The sequence below is a fragment of the Poeciliopsis prolifica genome, unplaced genomic scaffold (genome assembly GCF_027474105.1).
Source record: "Poeciliopsis prolifica strain line A6 unplaced genomic scaffold, Auburn_PproV2 SCAFFOLD044, whole genome shotgun sequence".
Classification (NCBI taxonomy): domain Eukaryota; kingdom Metazoa; phylum Chordata; class Actinopteri; order Cyprinodontiformes; family Poeciliidae; genus Poeciliopsis; species Poeciliopsis prolifica.
In genome coordinates, this window is record NW_026562419.1 from 400,950 (window position 1) to 422,672 (window position 21,723).

The following is a 21,723-nucleotide window of genomic DNA, read 5'->3' on the forward strand; positions in this document are numbered from 1 at the left end:
CACAAAAGACTCAAGTTGAAACAAAAATAAACCCAAAAAGGGCTCTGGGGCATCAAGGGTAAAAGGGGCAGGGCTCAAGCCTCTCCAGACCCCCTCTGCATGTGCCTGCATATGAATGCTTGTCTCTCTAAGTTACCATCCAATAAAATATCTGAAAATACAATTTAAACGATGTTAGAAAAATGGCTCTGCAAACTCCGGCATAATTACTTCCTGCACCTCCTGGTTTTAGCTGTAGATTGTTGATCCACTTTTCTATTTTTTAGGTGTTTTTTTCTAAATTAACTTCCTTGTGACCGACTACCTTCAAACACAAAGATAAAGTTTTTCTTTCTCTCTTTTAGAATGGTTGGAACAACCACACATGGCACAGACTTAAGACATTTTGATGTTTAAGTCAAAATGCCTAAATGTGCTGCATTGACTTTCTGACCCCCACCTCCATGGTAAGGCATCGGTGCTACATCATCTGAAACCCAGCAATTTATGGGAAAAAAGAATAATACACTGCTTTAAAATGTAAAATACTTTATTTCAAGTCATACATGTAAAGTCAACAATGTAAAAGCTGAACTCAATAACTACATGACACAGAACTGCAAGACACCTGAAATCCACAGAAATTAAACCTTCCTGAAGACATTCCCCTCTTTAACTTCAGTATCTAATGGGACACTGATGGAACCTTAAGTACAAATGTGACTGAGAAATAAAACAAAAAACTGATTTTAGAAAAACAAAGCTGGTAGACAAAAATGGACCTCAAGTCTATCTTAGTACAAGACATTCAGAGCATCGACTTGGCTTTGGATGAACGGATATTTTTGTGCAGAATTGGCATGGATTTAATTTATAAGTAAAGGTAAGATGGGAAAAAACATGTTTTTGTTTAGTTTTTTAATGAAATGTGCATTTTGTGGGCCACAGTCTGTATGTCTAAAGATTCAGTAAAGTAGAAATGTTAGCTAATCTACCACAGCAATGATTTATTAATAAAACTAAGACTAAACAAACTACTGCAAAAAACTCAATGTTCTGTTCTGTGACCAAAATTCTTTCTTTTTTTATGTTAAATCCTAAAACATGGCATTGTTATCAGTTGCTATTGCAACGAGTCTGCATGTAGCTTGGGTGATGCAGAGTGAGAAAGTGGTTTAGGTTTCTCCCTTTGCTGTGGATCATAACACGAAACAATACCTACATTTCTAAGTTTCACCTGGTTACTACAGCTATGGATGACGTGTAAAAGAACGGTCTTTCTGCCCTCCAGCGTTGTATGCATGAGCAAAATTTCTGAGTAACCAATAACATACATGGTGTCTGTATTTATACATCGTAAAGCCTCACCGCACGTCACTGTTTTGCATCCATATGAATCTTTATGTGTTTAAGTAATTGTTGTTTCATCCTGAAACTCTTTCCACAGGTCCCACATGAGAAAGGCTTCTCACCTGTATGAATTCTCATATGCCGAGTTAAAATCCCTTTAACAATGAAACTCTTTCCACAAGTCCCACATGAGAAAGGCTTCTCAGCTGTGTGAATTCTCATATGCCTAGTTAAATTTGTTTTTACACTGAAACTCTTTCCACAGGTTGAACAAGTGAAAGGCTTCTCACCTGTATGAATTCTCATATGCCGAGTTAAAGTCCCTCCTTCACTGAAACTCTTTCCACAGGTTGAACAAGTGAAAGGTTTTACTCCTGTGTGAGTTCTCATGTGTCTCTTCAAATTACTGTTTAGAGAAAAGGTTTTATCACAAATTTTACAAGAATATATTTTTTGCCCTTTGTGAGTTTTCTTCTGCGGTTTTTGTTTCTCAGCATCAGTTCTGTCTTTCTGCTGTTTGGTTTTCTCATATCTCTCCTTTGGTTTCTGTTCTTCCGTTCTCTTTTTTCCTGGGTCTTCAGAATTGCTTCCTTCCTGATCCTGGTTCTCAGTTTCTGCAGAGCCATGAGAGATGAGTTGGTTCCTCTGTGGTTTTGTGTCATTGAGAATCTCCTCTTCTTCACACACACAACATTGTGGAAGATCTGGGAAATAGACAAAAAAAAGTTTTTTAAATGTCAATCAAACAAGAAATCCACTTTGATGCCTTCATGTATAGAAACAGAATTTTCTTAGGTTATTCGAAAATTACAATCTTACAAGAATGAACATTAACTCAACTAAGAAGTTAACGTTCTATGTTCTAGAACATTGGATGTTCTAGAATGGAACTATGACCAGAACTAGTTTCATTCTGGTCATTGCTCCTTTCTAATGACCAGACTGGAACTAGACTTGAGTCAAAATATGATATAAAGGATCTCCAGGTGAGCAAATAAGATGGCAATCGCTTAATCTAGTAGCTTCCTGACAAATATTACATAAAATCTTCTTCCTCCATGTAGAGAGAGGAAGAAGACGCCTACATGGAGGAGGAGTCAGATGTTCAGGTCACCTGACTTTTGGACGTGTACCCTGACCACACACACGGTGTCGCAATCCGACTGGGAGATTGTGGACCAACGCTGGTGGTGATGCGGGCTGTGTGCCTGTAATGGGCGCAGGGGAAGTGCACCCATTATATGTCACCAGATATATATCACATTAAAGAGTGACATAAAATGCCTAAAGGGAAACCATAAAGTAATTTTTAATCTCACCCGCTGATATTGTCAGACATTGCTCCGCTCACACACTCAACAAAACGTTCAAAAGCACAACTAAATCTCAGCCTTTACTTTCCTGGGATTCACAGCAGAATTGGTAGCAGTGGGTGATTGTTGTTAATCGCACACATGCAGAAAATAATTATGAAAATGAACCAATTGAAAATATTTGACATAAATATTGGACAATTTGGAAGATTAAATATGAAAGGTGAAAATGTACAATGATAAAATTATTTAACGAGTTTATTTAAGACACAAGTTAGTTAATAAGTCATTTACTAAGTTTACACAGAGGGAACGCGAACTGTTGGAGGAGTTCTGTGAGGAACTACCTCAGGTCTCTGCGGAGACCAACCTGGAGTTGGAACGGCCTCTGAGCCTGCAGGAACTACACACAGCCCTCCTTGGCATGAAGGGTCGGAAGTCTCCAGGCGTTGACGGGCTCACGGTCGAGTTCTACAAGGCCTATTGGGAGCTTCTGGCCCAAGACGTGCTCGACGTATTCAACGAGAGTCTGTCTACCGGTTCGCTCCCCTTGTCTTGCCGCAGGGCAGTTATCACCCTGCTGCCTAAGAAGGGAAACTTGCAAGAGATTAAGAACTGGCGCCCCGTGTCCCTCCTTTGTACAGATTATAAATCCTCTCCAAGGCCCTGGCCACTAGGCTAGGGAAAGCCATGGAGCAGGTCATCCACCAGGATCAGACCTATTGCGTCCCCGGCAGGTCCATGGTGGACAATGTCTACCTAATTCGGGATATTTTGGAAGTCTCCGGTTCATTGGGTCTACAGACAGGCTTGATTTCATTAGATCAAGAAAAGGCTTTTGACCGCGTTGAACACGACTTCCTCTGGAAAGTAATGAGGAGGTTTGGGTTCAGCGAGGGTCTTATCGCCAAGATCCAGGTGTTGTACGGTGACATTGAGAGTGTGCTGAAGATCAATGGCAGCCTGTGTGCTCCTTTTAGAGTGTGTAGAGGCGTTCGACAGGGCTGCGCGCTCTCGGGAATGCTCTATGCACTCTCCCTGGAACCCCTTTTAAAGAAGATGCGATCAGACATTCACGGCTTGGTTTTACCCGGTTTTAAAGACAAATTGGTTTTATCTGCCTATGCTGACGATCTCGTGGTTTTTATTAAAGATCAAAGAGACGTCAGCGGTTTAACAGAAATCATAAGAAAGTTCTCCATGCTGTCTGCCGCCAAAGTAAATTGGGGAAAAAGTGAAGCCCTGGCTGTTGGCGAGTGGCCCGACGGACTCCCGGCTCTCCCCAAAGGCATGACCTGGAGAAAAGATGGCCTAAAATATCTAGGCGTGTATTTAGGCGAGAAAAGTTTTGTTGAAAAAAACTGGGAAAACCTAGAACAAAAAATATCAAACAAACTTGCGAAATGGAAATGGTTGCATGAAAAAATGTTGTACAGAGGAAGAGTGTTAGTGCTTAATAATCTGGTCGCATCACAACTCTGGCACAAGCTCATTGTACTAGATCCACCGTCAGGGCTGCTGACAAGAATACAGACGGAAATGGTTAATTTTTTCTGGAACAATCGTCACTGGGTGCCACAGTCGGTGCTGTTTTTATCCAGAGAAGAGGGGGGCCAGGGCCTTGTCCACCTGGCCAGTAGAGTCACTGTGTTTAGGATACAGTTTTTACAAAAGTACCTGATAGGATCTCCTGTGTGGAAGGATGTAGCCAGTTGCATTCTAAGACGCGTGAATTCCTTGGGATTGGATGCTGCTCTGTTTTTAACAAATTTTAGTCTTCTAAGGTTTAAAGGAACTCCGCAATTTTATCAGAGCGTTTTTAAATCATGTGCTCTTTTTAGATTGCGTAGAGCGGAAATGACTGATTCTCTGCATTGGCTATTAGAAGAACCCTTGGTGTACGGAGCAAGACTGGATGTTGAAGAGGACACGTTCCTGGGGCTAACAGAGACGCTGTCTAGAGCCGGAATGGTGACCTCAAAGAGGCTGATTCGAGCGTCAGGAGCAGACTTTGGCGATGCCCAGAAGGTCGCTGCCGCACTGAAAGTAAGGTCTACAAGAATGATGGAACGTGTCCTGATGAGAATAAGAGAAAGATTGACTGGAAAAGAGAAGAGTTTATTGCAGGCATACAAGGATGGAGAATGCCTGCCAAAAGAAACAGATCCTTTTCCTAAGGTTCTTCTGAGTCCAAGCTTTGAAGAGGACAGCGGTCCTCTGCTAAAGACCATGGACTCAGAAATGGATTTGTGCAAAGTGGCACCAAAGACTTTATATAAAACTGTGTGAAAATTCTAAACAAGAGAACGCTTCGAAAGAGGGACGTCAGCGTGTGGGTTGAAAGACTGAAAGGACAACCAATCCACTGGAGGACAATGTACAAACCGCCGATTAGAAAAAAGATTGGCGACCTCCAGTGGAGGATACTCCATGGCGCTATAGCCACCAACGCATTTTTATCGGTGATTAGTCCTGGTTTTATAAATGAGTGTCCATTTTGTAGGTTGTCAGAGAGTGTTTTTCATGTTTTTATAGATTGCACACGTTTGATAGTCTTTTTTAGTTTTTTATCGACTGTTTTTAGTCTTTTTAAAATGATTTTTACCGATGCACTATTTATTAACGGAGTACGTCATAGAAAAGCGACTAGTTTTAAGTCAAGGCTTTTAAATTATTTATTAGCCGAGGCAAAATTAGCTATATATATAACTCGAAGAGACAAGATGCAGGATGGACCTCAAGTTGATGTGTGGCTCTGTGGAAGGTAAACATCAAGGCGAGGCTGAAGTTGGAGTTTGCTTTCCACAGAGCCACTGGGAATGTGCAGGGTTTTTTAGAGTTATGGGGATGTGACAAAGTGTTGTGCATCATTTCAGAAAATAATGAACTAATTTATACTGATGTTTTATTATAATGTATTTGTTTGACATAGGATTATTGTAAAACAACAAAAAAAAGGAAATTGTTTTATTATTATTGTAAATAAATGTTTTGGTAAAAATCAAAAAATCTTCTTCTTCTTCTTCTTCTTCTTCTTCTTCTTCTTCTTCTTCTTCTTCTTCTTCTTCTTCTTCTTCTTCTTGTGAGAGGAGGGTGTGTGAGGAAGAGCGGAAGGAGAGTGAAAGAGAGCGTGTTTGTATATCTTTATCTTTTCTTACTGTCTTTTCACTGGGTGTCTAGTTTTATTTGTTTAATTGTAATTTTGTGTTAGTTGTATCACGTTTTAAGGGGTTTTTTTGTTCGTTTGTTTGGGGTGTGGCCGTCGGGCGTGCCTGGCTTGCCGGCGTCTGACGGCAACAATGGTGGGTGTTGGTGGTGGGTCTTTCTCCACGCTGACACGGAAGAACGGCATCAAGGTGGGTGCCGGCTCTCCGTGCAGCGTGGAGGAAGTTTGTTTAGCGTTGGAGAGGTGATTGGGCACGGGTCTATTCGGTCGGCTGCACGGATGAATGGGGCGGTGGTTTTATTTGTGGAAAAAGTCGAACAAGCTCAACAGTTGGTGGAGGCGGGCGTGTCCGTCAACGGCTTATTTCTGCAAGTGTCACCGTTAACGCTACCAGCAAAAAAGGTGACACTATCGAATGTACCGCCGTTCATTAGCGATGAATTTCTAGTAAAGGAGCTATCGAGGCATGGTAAGGTGGTTTCACCTGTTAAGAAGGTACCATCAGGGTGTAAATCACCTTTATTGAAGCATGTAGTTTCTCATAGAAGACAACTGTTCATGCTTCTAAACAAAAAAGATGAGGAACTAAACTTACGTTTTCATGTGAGACTAGATGACTTCGACTACGTGCTTTTTGCAACCACTTCAAATATGAAGTGCTTTGGTTGTGGACAAGAGGGACACATTATAAAAATGTGTCCCGACAGGGCCGGGCTAGCCGCTTCGGTATCGGAGGAAAAGCAGCCCCCTGCTGGGCAAGATGGCGAGGCCGCTATTGCTGCTGCGGCGGGGGAACCCGCTGCTGCGGCGGGGGAACCCGCTGCTGCGGCGGGGGAACCGGAGAATGTTGATGAAGGGTCAGTGGAGGACGGAGATAAGAGTGGGAATGTCGGAAAAGGTGAGAGCATAGCGGTGTGTGGTGATGGGGTGAATGGTGGTGTGAGTGAGAGTGTGGAGCAGGTGAATGACGGTGTGGAAAGAGATCTGGAAGATGTGAGGGGCGATGAGGAGTGTCGAGTGTATGAAGGTGAGGGAAGAGAAGCTCAGGCAGAAGGACAAAGCAAAAGGAAAGGCAGTGTAGAGTCGGTGGTAGGGGATGGAGCAGAGAGAGAAACGGGTGAAGTAGAGGAAGACATGGACTTTGAAGCCAGTGTCCCGGCAAAGAGACGCAGCAAAAGGCAGAATGTAGTGGCTGCTGCAAAAGCTAGCAAACAAGCTAGCAAGTTGACTGTAGAGAGGAGGGAGGTGTCAGACAGCAGTGATACAGAGAGCTGGTTCTCTGACGCCAGCGAAGCCTCTGTATCAAAAATGGACAAAGAACCGAGATACCCAGCAGAAGCCTTTACAACCTTTTTAAGGCAAACAAAAGGGTTAAAGGGGGTAAAATTAGAAAAATATTTCCCTAATTTAAGAACGTTTTATTTCTCTGCCAGACACCACATCAGACACAAAGAAGAATCAGATTTTACGGACACAGAAATTTACAGGTTAAAAAAGATAATGTCAAAAGTTAGAAAACAATTTTAATGATGTATAGTGATTATTTATTATTTATTGTAGTGTTTTGGTGGGTTGGTTTTAGTTTTTTACACAAGATGGAGTCTTTTAAAATAGCATCTTTGAATTTAAATGGGGCCAGAGAGGTTGAAAAACGGGCATTAATTTATCAAATGTTAAAACAAAAGAAAATTGATGTAATTTTTCTGCAAGAGACACACAGTGATCACATATTAGAAACGGAATGGCGCAGAGAGTGGAAGGGAGAGGTCATATTAAGTCATGGCACATCTATGAGTGCAGGGGTAGGCTTTCTTTTTTCTAAAGCTTTTACCCCTATTGCTATTGAAACCGAACACGTTATAAAAGGGAGGTGTCTTTTAATAAAGACAAAATTTGATTTTTTTAGCATGGTTTTTATTAATATTTATGCTCCGACTACCAATGCAGAGAAGAAACGTTTTTATGAAAAAATTGGGGAAAGACTAGGTGATTGCGGGCCAGAAGATTATGTTTTCATAGGTGGGGATTTTAATTGCACTGAGAACGAGTTTTTAGACCGCAATCATGCAGAGCCGCACCCGATAGCCCAACATGTCTTGAAGCAGCTGGTCTCGTCTCATGGCCTGGTGGACGTATGGAGGAGGATGCACGCAGGCTCCAGGCAGTACACATGGTCCCACATTAAGGAAGGTAAAATCTCTTTAGCTCGTTTAGATCGTTTTTATTGTTTTAAACACCATTTTAAACGTGTTTAAAACATGCCAGATTTTACCCGTGGCTTTTACGGATCATTCGTTGCTTTTAGGTAGTGTTTTTATCAGAAACATTTTACCTAGAAGCGCGTACTGGCATTTTAATTCTGCTTTGACTTACGATCAGAGTTTTAAAGAGGTTTTAACTTATTTTTGGAACGGTTTTAGACAAACGAAGGCTGATTTTATCTCCATCAGACAGTGGTGGGACTATGGAAAGGTCCAGATCAAACTGCTGAGTCAACAGCACACTGTCAATGTCACTTGTGACATTGCCGGATCTATCAGAGATCTGGAGATAAGCATAGTGGAATTGGAACGACTTAGTGACGCCACAGGAAATCGAGAGCATATTGAAGCTCTCAAATCAAAAAGGCTAACTTTGGCCAACCTGCTGGAGAATAAAGTCCAAGGCGCGTTGGTCAGATCCCGGATGCAAGACATCGCAGAGATGGATGCTCCCTCTGGCTTTTTCTTTGGCCTGGAGAGGAAGCACGGGCAGAGGAAAATGATCCACTCGTTGCTGTCGGACACGGGGCAGCATCTGAGCGAACCAGGGCAGATAAGGAGGAGGGCTGTCGATTTCTACCGTTCACTGTTCCAAAGCGAGAACAGGGAGAACGACGAACTGATGGAGGAGTTCTGTGAGGAACTGCCTCAGGTCTCTGAGGAGACCAACAGCGAGTTGGAGCGCCCTCTGAGCATGCAAGAACTCCACACAGCCCTCCTGGGCATGCAGGGCCAGAAGTCCCCGGGTGTTGATGGGCTCACGGTGGAGTTTTTCAAGACCTACTGGGATCTTCTGGCCCAGGACATGCTTGAGGTGTGTAATGAAAGTCTGGCCACTGGTTCGCTCCCCTTGTCCTGTCGTAGGGCGGTCATCGCCCTGCTGCCCAAGAAAGGAAACCTGCAGGATATAAAGAACTGGCGCCCTGTGTCCCTTCTCTGCACCGACTATAAAATCCTCTCCAAGGCCCTGGCCACGAGGTTAGGAAGAGCCATGGAGCAGGTCATCCACCGGGATCAGACCTATTGCGTCCCCGGCAGGTCTATGGTAGATAATATCTACCTAATTCGGGATGTTTTGGAAGTCTCCGGTTCATTGGGTTTACAAACTGGCTTGATTTCACTAGATCAAGAAAAGGCTTTTGACCGCGTTGAACACGGCTTCCTCTGGAAAATTATGGGGAAGTTCGGGTTCAGCAAGGGTTTTATCGCCAAGATCCAGGTATTGTACAGTGACATTGAGAGTGTGCTGAAGATCAACGGTAGCCTGTGTGCTCCTTTTAGGGTGTGTAGAGGTGTCCGACAGGGCTGCGCGCTCTCGGGGATGCTCTACGCACTCTCCCTGGAACCCCTCCTGCAAAAATGCGCTCAGAGATCCATGGCATGGTTTTACCTGGTTTTAACAACAAATTGGTTTTATCCGCCTATGCTGACGATCTCGTGGTTTTTATTAAAGATCAAAGAGACGTCAGCGCTTTAACCGAGATCATACAGAAATTCTCCATGTTGTCTGCCGCCAAGGTGAATTGGGAAAAGAGCGAGGCCCTGGCTGTTGGCAAGTGGGCTGAAGGACTCCCGGCTCTCCCCAAGGGCATGACTTGGAGGAAAGATGGCTTGAAATATCTTGGTGTTTTTTTAGGCGGAAAGGATTTTGAAGAAAAGAACTGGGGAAACATAGAACAAAAGATAACAAATAAACTTGCCAAATGGAAATGGCTACACGGCAAAATGTCTTATCGAGGAAGAGTGCTGGTGTTAAATAACCTGGTTGCCTCACAACTATGGCATAAACTTGTTGTGTTAGACCCGCCATCAAGGCTGTTGGCTAAATCCAAACAGAAATGGTGAATTTCTTTTGGAATAACCATCACTGGGTACCGCAATCAGTGTTGTTTTTACCTAGAGAGGAGGGGGGCCAGGGCCTTGTCCACCTGGCTAGTAGAGTGGTTGTTTTTAGATTGCAGTTTTTACAGAAAATTTGACAGGATCTCCTGTATGAGGATGTGGCCAGCTGCATTTTGAGACGTGTGAATTTATTGGAGTTGGATGCTGCTCTGTTTTTAACAAATTTTAGTCTTTTAAAGTTAAGGGAGATTCCGCAATTTTATCAGAGCGTTTTTAAATCGTGTGCTCTTTTTAAATTGCGTAGATCGGAAACGAATGACTCTCTGCATTGGCTTTTAGAAGAACCATTGGTCTGCGGAGCAAGATTAGACGTCGAAAAAGACACGTTCCTAGGACTATCAGAGACTTTGAGCAGAGCTGGACTGGTGACTTTAAAGCGGCTGATCCAATTTTCTGGAGCGGATTTTGGAGACGCCCAGGGGGTTGCCGCTGCAGTCAAAATGAAGTCCACCAGAACAATGGAACGTGTCCTGGGGAAAGTAAAGGAGAGACTGGCTGCAGAGGAGAAGGATTTACTGCAGTCATACAAAGAGAAGGAATGCCTACCAAGAGACACGGATCCATTCCCAAAGGTACTCCTGAGTCCGGGCTTTGAAGAGGACAGTGGTCCCCTTTTAAAGAACACGACTCGGAAATGGACCTGTGCAAGGTAATGCCAAAGACCTGTACAAAAACTGTGTAAAAATCCTAAACAGGAAAACACTCCAGGGGAGAGCTGTCAGCGTGTGGGCTGATAAGCTAAAAGGACAGCCGATACAATGGAGGACGCTATATAAACTGCCAATTAAAAAAAGGACTGGTGACCTCCAGTGGAGGTGCTCCACGGCGCCATTGCCACAAATGCTTTTTATCGGTTATCAATCATAATATTGTAAATGGTGTCCTTTTTGCACCTTATCAGAGAGTGTTTTTCATGTTTTTATAGATTGTACACGTTTAACTGGTTTTTTTAGTTTTCTATCGACTGTTTTTAGTCTTTTTAAAATGCTTTTTACCAATGCAGTATTATTAACGTGTACCTCATAGTAAAGCAACTAGTTTTAGATCTCGGCTTTTAAACTATTTATTGGCTGAAGCTAAACTAGCTATTTATATCACTCGAAGAGATAGGATGCAGGATGACCTCAGTTGGATGCTGTGACCCTGTGGAAAGTGAACATAAAGGCGAGATTGAGATTGGAGTTTGCTTTCCACAGGGCCACCGGGAATTTGGAAAAAGTTTTTGGATTTGTGGGGATGCGATAACGCACTATGCATCATCTCAGAGAGAAACGAACTAATTTATAAAAAAATACTATTATAATGATTTTATTGATGTAAAGAGAAACATTGTGAATTGTGTATATATATTTGTTTAATAAATGTATTGGTAAAAATCAAAAATCTTCTTCTTCTTCTTCTTCTTCTTCTTCTTCTTCTTCTTCTTCTTCTTTTTTTCATGGCGGTTGGCAAGAAACTTATTGATGTGAATTACCGCCATCTACTGGAATGGAGTGTGAAACGGGATGCTACATAAATATTCTCCCGCACCAAAATTATTATTATTATTATTATTATTATTATTATTATTATTATTATTATTATTATTATTATAAAAAATATTCTTTCTACCAATTTCGTTTTCTTAAGGTGATTTATTAAATAACAAATATATTCAGAAATGTTCCCCGTGTTTCACTGGAACTGTACTGAAGAAACTGTGAACGATTCAAAAGTCCCGCTTTAATATACCACATTTTCTTTCATATTTTAATTTATTGAGCATGATTAGATCTGTTTAATTAGAACAAAGCACGTACAGTTATTATATCGACACAGGAGGTTTAGTTTGTAGGTTCTGATTCATTTTTAAAGTTAAACAGTATGAAGCCACATGTGGTTTAGAGTAATGTATTCAACTTGAACATTTGAAATAAAATTAAAAAACGTCTCACAATAGATAACTGACTTCAAACACATGTAACCGGATCCGATCTGCGTTGTTCTGGTTTTAAATGATCAGGCCGTGGTTCACCTTTAAAAGGGTTTATTCTGACAAGAATAACAGATAGAAAATAACCGTGTTACCGGCTGCCCGCTCCAAGCCCTACATAAACAAAAGTACATAACAGAAATTAACTTAATAAATTTATAAATAAACTGGATGTATTTAGATACAAAATAAATAATACACACCTCTCCCACAGGACAACATGACAAAAGGATAGGGTCTAAGGGACACAAACATTTTAAAGACAATACCACAGAGGAAGAAACAAAAGGGGAGAGGCTTCTGTTCTTAAAGTAACGCAGTTAAAACAATAAGAGATTTTCAGTCAGGTAGGAACCCATACAATAACCAAAGAAAAACATTTTGAGCAATTGTGACTTCCTCCCCAATACACAGCACACAGCGGAGACCAGTTGGGTAAATTTCTGTAATGAGTGTCAACAATAACAAAAACACAGTAAGCCTCCCTACTGGTTCGCCAACTCTGGGTACACAGTGGAGTTCCTGACAGACTGTGTCCTACAATAATCATTACAAATGCATTTTTATAACAGTGATCGTATAGTGGATTTTCATTGATAACAAAACTTTCAAATAAAATTTATACAATATTTCTCTTATAAATCAATAAAATCAGAAAAATAAACATAGGCAGCAGTCAAATTTAACTAATTAACTATTTAACAGTAACTTCCAACTGAAACAGAGAACAAACAAACTGACAGACAGGCAAATACAACAAACTGACAACATAATAAACACACTGACAAACTTAACTGAAAAATAACTGACAACATAAATTTCTGACATTTAACATAATATAATTACCTGTAATGAGTGTCAACAATAACAAAAACACAGTAAGCCTCCCTACTGGTTCGCCAACTCTGGGTACTGCAACAAAACTCCACGTTAGTCTCAGAGCACAACCACCACTACTGTTCAGAAAGGAACTGGACTTGATGACCTACCACAGTGGAGTTCCTGACAGACTGTGTGGAATCTGCAGTTCTTCCTCCTTTTATAGGCAACCAGTAGGGGCGCCAAAAAAAACACTCATTACAGGACATCCATAAAACCCATACTAGCAGAATTTAAACTGAATCATTTCAACTATGTTACACGATTATAACAACAGACAAATTCAACCAGGTTACACACACATTTATGAAATACAACTTTTTTGTTGTTGGTCTGATTCCATGTTATTGAACATGACTGTTTAAACATACTCCTGCATATGAAATCCATGGAAATGAATTCAGTCGCACAAACTGTAGAAAAATAGCTCTTTGAAGGTGTAGTACCAGGTTCTTGTCAGTAGGTGGCAGCATAAAGGTGCTTCTGTGTCATATTTCTGATTTATAATGTTTTCATCATACATTGAAAGTTTAAAAAAATATTCCACATATTAAAAAAAAATGGTAAATGTGTTAAAAAAACATAAAACTTAATAATTAATTAAAAAGACTTGAAAAAATTATACTGTGTTTCACTCGGGTCAACTGAGGAACTGAATGAATAGTAATGGAAAAAAGGAAATGAATCAGAAAGAATTTACTCTAATTTGCTATCACTCTTAGTTACCAAGGTAATCAAACAGTTATTGTCATCATCAGTGTTTTTCCAGACTGATCTGAGCTGATCGTTCATCTCTTCCTCCATCTTGACGTTGATTTATTTCCACTCTTTGGATGTTTCTTCAGCAGGAGATCTGACTAAACCACAGAGTCAAACTCCAGTCCTCAAGGTGACCTGCAGTGTTTAGATGAGCCACAGGTACAAAACACTGCAATGAAATCACCATAATTACCTCCTCCTTGTGTGGATCAGATCTGCAGAGCCTTAATGACCTAATTACTCTATTCAGGTGGTGCAGCAGAGGCTCAGCTAAAGTTTCAGGGCATCAGCCCTCCAGGACTTTAAAAGAAGAGACTCAGCAGAAAATTTAAAGCCAAACTAATAATCACTTCCAGTTTCTTCAGCACAGCAACAGTGAAACACGTGAAAAATAAAAACAGAGCAAATGTCTGGCTTTACTTTTCCTCTTGAAGACTGTTTTGCAGTTTAGTTAAATATTTCTGTGTTTAATGTAAAAGTGTCTTTAGTTCAGCCTCAGAGAGTTTATCAAGCAGCAGGAAACTCCTGCTGAAGAAACATTCACAGAGTGGAAAGAAATCAACGTTAAGATGGAGGAAGAGATGGACGATCAGCGCAGACTGATGGATTTTACCCGGATACCCAAGATCATCTTGCAGCGGATAGGTACGAAACAGCTGCAGTAGCTGTCATTATTTTAATTGTTTGTATACATTGATATTAATTTAATTGGTGAATCAATAAAACCAGAGCACACAGAGCATGCTCATTGCTCTGTGATAGTTCTGTGCTGCCTGGCTTCATGCAGCAGGAGAAAAAGTGAGAACTGTCACAGTGTTTGGTTATTTCTGCTTGTTGCTCCTTGGTCTGTGTTCATGATGGAGCGTTGTTTACCACTAGTGCATTGCCTTAATTGCTATGTTTAATAGTGCAGACAGTGGTGGTTTCTGATATGAGCAATATGGGCAACCGCCCAGGGCGTTAACTTTTAGGGTTGGCATGAGACTTCCATGGATTGTAGCACAGAGCAAAGTAGAACAAAGAGTTTGAATTGATAATATTGGTTAAATTGATTTGTTTTTATGGGAATGTGGATCTTTCAGACCAATTTGATTAGCACTTTTGCTAATATTTCACATTTTATAGTCATGTGGCGGCTGGTCTTGGTCTCTGCTTAGATGGTCTTGACTATAACACTATGTAAAGCTATTTAAAGGGCCGTTTCATTTAACTAAAAGAAATGTCATAAGACTAATGGTCAGATATTGACTTAGCAAGCAGAGTTAATAGAGATGGTTCAGTTTAAATATTTAGTACTTTACTGTAAGTTACAGTGTGGGACCATTATTTGATAAGCGCCATCATATTCTGTGTCCATAAGAATAGCAAAGTATGATGAAAACCTGCAACAGCGCCTCCTACAGTCACAATGTGCAGTGGTCACAGAAGGTGTAACGTCCCTGTTGGTGAGAAGCGAATCTTGAAGGGGAGTTAACGTCAGCTAGCCAGACTGCATATTTGACGGCACTAAGGTTTAATTGACGGTAAATTTATTAACCACATGCAGACATTGTTTATTCTAAATAAGGTAAATAACAATCTCTCTGAAAGACGATGGAAGAGATTTCATTTTATAATGTTTGCTGATTGATATATATACATTTCCTCTCCTGGGGTTTCTGTGGGCTCTAGTGTCCCTTATAAGAAAGAAGGCTGACAGGAATGTAGTAAGGAAAGACATGCGGCAAATAAAGTCGGATCCGGAAATCAAACCCGTGACGGCCGTGTGGAGGATTGAAGGCCTCCAATCGTGGGTTGTGCTACCACAGCACGACCCCTGCTGAGGAATATTTTCATTTTAGTTTTAGTTAATTAAACTGAAGAGTTCATTGTGTGACCTCACATTTTGACTTTTTTGTCCAGATCTCCCACAATGCAGTGTGTGCAAAGAGGGGGAGGATCTAAATGAGCTCAGAAACCCGGAGAGAAACTTCACTTCAGATCAAGATCATCCAGAACCTCTGCAGATAAAACTGGAACAAGAGGAACCAGAACCTCTGCAGATGAAACTGGATCAAGAGGAACCAGAACCTCTGCAGATAAACTGGAACAAGAGGAACCAGAACCTCTGCAGATGAAACTGGATCAAGATCATCCAGAACCTCTGCAGATAAAACTGGAACAAGAGGAACCAGAACCTCTGCAGATAAAACTGGAACAAGAGGAACCAGAACCTCTGCAGATGAAACTGGATCAAGATGAACCAGAACCTCTGCAGATGAAACAGGAACAAGAGGAACCAGAACCAGAACCTCTGCAGATGAAACTGGAACAAGAGGAACCAGAACCTCTGCAGATGAAACTGGATCAAGAGGAACCAGAACCTCTGCAGATAAACTGGAACAAGAGGAACCAGAACCTCTGCAGATGAAACTGGAACAAGAGGAACCAGAACCTCTGCAGATAAAACAGGATCAAGAGGAACCAGAACCTCTGCAGATGAAACTGGACCGAAAAGAACCAGAACTTCTGCAGATCAAAGAGGAAGAGGAGCAACTTTGCATCAGTCAGGATGAAGAGCATCTTGTGATGAACAGGAAACTGATGACATTTTGAACAAACAGCAGAAAAACTCAACAGAGACTTCAGAACAAGAAACGCACATGAAAGCTCAGCCAGACCAAAATCTATATTCTTGTCAAATTTGTGATAAAAACCTTTCTCAAAATAGTTCCTTGATGAATCACAAGAAAACTCACATGGCTAAGAAACCTTTCAAATGTTCCACCTGTGGAAAACGTTACCCTAAAGAGTCGTTTAATTGATCACATGAGAATTCATACAGGTGAAAAACCGTTCACTTGTCCAGCTTGTGGAAAAGGTTTCCGTCTAAACGACTCTTTAAAAAGACACAAGAGAATTCATTCGGGTGAGAAACGTTACACCTGCACAATCTGTGGGAAAAGTTTTTTGTTTAAATCTCATTTACTTGCTCATATTGAGATTCATACAGGTGAGAAACCGTTCTTTTGTGAGACCTGTGGGAAACGTTTCCGGAGGAAACCTCAGTTAGCTATTCACATCAGAGTTCACACGGGTGAGAAACCTTTCTCATGTGAGACCTGTGGAAAAAGTTTCACTCAAAAGCATAGTTTAACTCTTCACATGAGATCTCACACAGGTGAGAAGGTTATCACTTGTGGAAGAAATTGTTTGACTGGATATCAATTAGTTCATCACATGAGATCTCACATGGGTGAGATACCGTTCTCATGTGAGAACTGTGGAAAAAGTTTCACTCGAAAGGAAAGTTTAACTCTTCACATGAGATCTCACACGGGTGAGAAGGTTATCACTTGTGGCACTTGTGGAAGAAATTGTTTGACTGGATATCAATTAGTTCATCACATGAGATCTCACACAGGTGAGAAACCTTTCTCATGTGGGATTTGTGGAAAAAGTTTCCCTTATAAAAAAAGTTTAAAACGTCACAGGAGAATTCACACTGGTGAGAAGCCTTTCTCATGTGGGATTTGTGAAAAAGGTTTCAGTCAAAAACAGAACTTAACTTCTCACAACAGAATTCACACAGGTGAGAAGTAGCTGTGCATTGATTTATCATCTGGCTGATTCATAAATGTTGATTTCCTTAATTTTGGGACATTGGTGAGCAGCAGATACATGCATGTGAAGCTGATCTGATTCCTCAACGTTATTGACCTCAGCCACTGTTCTGTTCTCCGCTGTGAGGTTTGACTATTAGACCAGCTCACCATGTCATGTCTGCACCCTTAGTGAAAAGCGAGGAAAATGTTTTGTGTATAGATCCAGTTTAAGTCATCACATGAAGATTCACACGGGTTGGAAGCTTTTATTTTGTAGATTCAGTAGAAAAAGGTTCACTCTAAATAAATGTAACTGTTCAAATGAGAACTTGCACAGGTTTGATGGCACAATGTGAACCTCAAGATTCTCAGTAAGTTGCTGTTTGGAAGTGGAGTAATTGCAACCGACTTAAATTCTTAAATGTAGCAGGTTTTGCTTACAAAGCATTTTAATCTGGATATTTAGCTGAAATTCTTAAAAATTTTATTCTGCCAGTTTTATATTTCCATTTTATTGAATGAGACTGAGGGAGAGATTGTCTAACAAACAATGAGTTTTGAATGCTTTGAGATTTAGACTTCTGAAATTTTGGAGTCTTTATTGTGTTTTTTATCCTTTGTACATATTTTTATTTTAATGATTTGGAGAAATGGATGCATTTCTTTGACATGGTTTTAAATAAATTTTCTCCTTACAAAATGGTTTGATGATGTGGATTGAATTTCAGATAAAAAAAATCATTGAAACTTTTTCTATAATTTTAGATGATAAAGTATCATAATGATGGTCTTTTTCTATTTTTCTGTTTAGTCAAGACTGTGACAGAATCGATTTACATAAACATAGAGACTGAAATAAAACCTGTTTGAAACAAAAAGTAAATCAGAAAAACCTTCATATATAAACAGTTAACTTCTCACATGTCATTAATTTGATTTCAGCACCTCTGAGATCTAGAATTATAAGGCTGAGATATCAAGGTAAACAAAGAGAACCCAGTAGCTGCTGGTAGGGGCCCTCCAGACATTATTACAAAATATAAATAGAAACTGGTTTTATAACTTCAACATCAGACCTATGTTTTTATTCACAAGTGTACGTTAGAAAAATTAATTATTGCCCAAAAGTTGACCGTTAGAGGTCACAGTTCAGCCCCGCTCTTCCTCGCCACGGACCCGGTGTCTGAACAACGTGGAGGCAGAAGGACTGGGAATCCTCATAATTAGACCAAGGGCAGCCAGACTCATTAGTTTTGCTAGGTGTTATATTTAGAGGCACAAGAAGGCCTCCTGACACAAAAGACTCAAGTTGAAAACAAAAATAAACCCAAAAAGGGCTCTGGGGGCATCAAGGGTAAAAGGGGCAGGGCTCAAGCCCTCTCCAGACCCCCTCTGCATGTGCCTGCATATGAATGCTTGTCTTTCTAAGTTACCATCCAATAAAATATCTGAAAATACAATTTAAACGATGTTAGAAAAGTGGCTCTGCAAACTCCGGCATTATTACTTCCTGCACCTCCTGGTTTTAGCTGTAGATTGTTGATCCACTTTTCTCTTTGTTAGGTGAGTTTTTTCTAAATTAACTTCCTTGTGACCGACTACCTTCAAAACACAAAGATAAAGTTTTTCTTTCTCTCTATTAGAATGGTTGGAACAACCACACATGGCACAGACTTAAGACATTTTGATGTTTAAGTCAAAATGCCTAAATGTGCTGCATTTACTTTCTGACCCCCCCTCCATGGTAAGGCATCGGTGCTCCATCATCTGAAACCCAGCAATTTATGGGAAAAAAGAATAACACTGCTTTAAAATGTAAAATACTTTATTTCAAGTCATACATGTAAAAGTCAACAATGTAAAAGCTGAACTCAATAACTACATGACACATAACTGCAAGACACCTGAAATCCACAGAAATTAAACCTTCCTGAAGACATTCCCCTCTTTAACTTCAGTATCTAATGGGACACTGATGGGAACCTTAAGTACAAATGTGACTGAGAAATAAAACAAAAAACTGATTTTAGAAAAACAAAGCTGGTAGACAAAAATGGACCTCAAGTCTAATTTAGTACAAGACATTCAGAGCATCGACTTGGCTTTGGATGAATGGATATTTTTGTGCAGAATTGTTATGGATTTAATTTATAAGTAAAGGTAAGATGGGAAAAAACATGTTTTTGTTTAGTTTTTTAATGAAATGTGCATTTTGTGGGCCACAGTCTGTATGTCTAAAGAATTCAGTAAAGTAGAAATGTTAGCTAATCTACCACAGCAATGATTTATTAATAAAACACTAAGACTAAAACAAACTACTGCAAAAAACTCAATGTTCTGTTCTGTGACCAAAATTCTTTATTTTTTTATGTTAAATCCTAAAACATGGCATTGTTATCAGTTGCTATTGCAACGAGTCTGCATGTAGCTTGGGTGATGCAGAGTGAGAAAGTGGTTTAGGTTTCTCCCTTTGCTGTGGATCATAACACGAAACAATACCTACATTTCTAAGTTTCACCTGGTTACTACAGCTATGGATGACGTGTAAAAGAACGGTCTTTCTGCCCTCCAGCGTTGTATGCATGAGCAAAATTTCTGAGTAACCAATAACATACATGGTGTCTGTATTTATACATCGTAAAGCCTCACCGCACGTCACTGTTTTGCATCCATATGAATCTTTATGTGTTTAAGTAATTGTTGTTTCATCCTGAAACTCTTTCCACAGGTCCCACATGAGAAAGGCTTCTCACCTGTATGAATTCTCATATGCCGAGTTAAAGTCCCTCTGACACTGAAACTCTTTCCACAGGTCTCACACCAGAAAGGCTTCTCACCTGTGTGACTTCTCATATGCCGAGTTAAAGTAACTCTGTCACTGAAACTCTTTCCACAGGTTGAACAAATGAAAGGCTTCTCACCTGTGTGAATTCTCATATGCCTAGTTAAAGTCGTTTTTTGTCTGTAACTCTTTCCACAAGTCCCACATGAGAAAGGCTTCTCACCTGTATGAATTCTCATATGCGCAGTTAAATTCGCTTTTACACTGAAACTCTTTCCACAGGTTGAACAAGTGAAAGGCTTCTCACCTGTGTGAATTCTCATATGCTTAGTTAAAGTCGTTTTTTGTCTGTAACTCTTTCCACAAGTCCCACATGAGAAAGGATTTTCACCTGTGTGAATTATCATATGCTGAGTTAAAGCCGTTTTTACATTGAAACTCTTTCCACAGGTCTCACATGAGAAAGGCTTCTCACCTGTGTGAATTCTCATATGCCAAGTTAAAGTCCCTCTGTCACTGAAACTCTTTCCACAGGTTGAACAAGTGAAAGGCTTCTCACCTGTGTGAATTCTCATATGTTTAGTTAAAGTCCCTCTTTCATTGAAACTCTTTCCACAGGTTGAACAAGTGAAAGGTTTTACTCCTGTGTGAATTCTCATGTGTGTCTTCAAGTTACTGTTTCCAGAAAAGGTTTTATCACAAATTTTACAAGAATGTATTTTTTGCCCTTTGTGAGTTTTCTGCTGCGGTTTTTGTTTTTCAGCATCAGTTCTGTCTTTCTGCTGTTTGGTTTTCTCATATCTCTCCTTTGGTTTCTGTTCTTCCTTTCTCTTTTTTCCTGGGTCTTCAGAATTGCTTCCTTCCTGATTCTGGTTCTCAGTTTCTGCAGAGCCATGAGAGATGAGTTGGTTCCTCTGTGGTTTTGTGTCATTGAGAATCTCCTCTTCTTCACACACAACATTGTGGAAGATCTGGGAAATAGACAAAAAAAAAAAGTTTTTTAAATGTCAATCAAACAAGAAATCCACTTTGATGCCTTCATGTATCGAAACAGGATTTTCTTAGGTTATTCTAAAATTACAATCTTACAAGAATGAACATTAACTCAACTAAGAAGTTAATGTTCTATGTTCTAGAACATTGGATGTTCTAGAATGGAACTATGACCAGAACTAGTTTCATTCTGGTCATAGCTCCATTCTAATGACCAGACTGGAACTATTCTTGAGTCAAAATATGATATTAAGGATCTCCAGGTGAGCAAATAAGATGGCAATAGCTTAATCTAGTAGCTTCCTGACAAATATTACATAAAATCTTCTTCCTCCATGTAGAGAGAGGAAGAAGACACCTACATGGAGGAGGAGTCAGATGTTCAGGTCACCTGACTTTTGGACGTGTACCCTGACCACACACACGGTGTCGCAATCCGACTGGGAGATTGTGGACCAACGCTGGTGGTGATGCGGGCTGTGTGCTTGTAATGGGCGCAGGGGAAGTGCACCCATTATATGTCACCAGATATATATCACATTAAAGAGTGACATAAAATGCCTAAAGGGAAACCATAAAGTAATTTTTAATCTCACCCGCTGATATTGTCAGACATTGCTCCGCTCACACACTCAACACAAACGTTCAAAAGCACAACTAAATCTCAGCCTTTACTTTCCTGGGATTCACAGCAGAATTGGTAGCATTGGGTGATTGTTGTTAATCGCACACATGCAGAAAATAATGGCAAAATGAACCAATTGAAAATATTTGACATGAATA

At 40.3% G+C, this 21,723-nt stretch overlaps 1 protein-coding gene across 1 annotated transcript; it reads right to left on the bottom strand.

Annotated features, from left to right (window-relative positions):
- Positions 1-1,422: 1,422 nt before the first annotated feature.
- On the bottom strand, positions 1,423-20,642 carry LOC129376548 (oocyte zinc finger protein XlCOF6-like; the record flags this gene model as incomplete). The annotated part of the gene is made up of 3 exons (XM_055056150.1): positions 1,423-1,742; positions 19,874-20,338; positions 20,423-20,642. Coding segments are annotated over 3 exons (1,005 nt in total), but the record flags the coding sequence as incomplete, so codon positions are not given.
- Between the last annotated feature and the right edge of the window lie 1,081 nt (positions 20,643-21,723).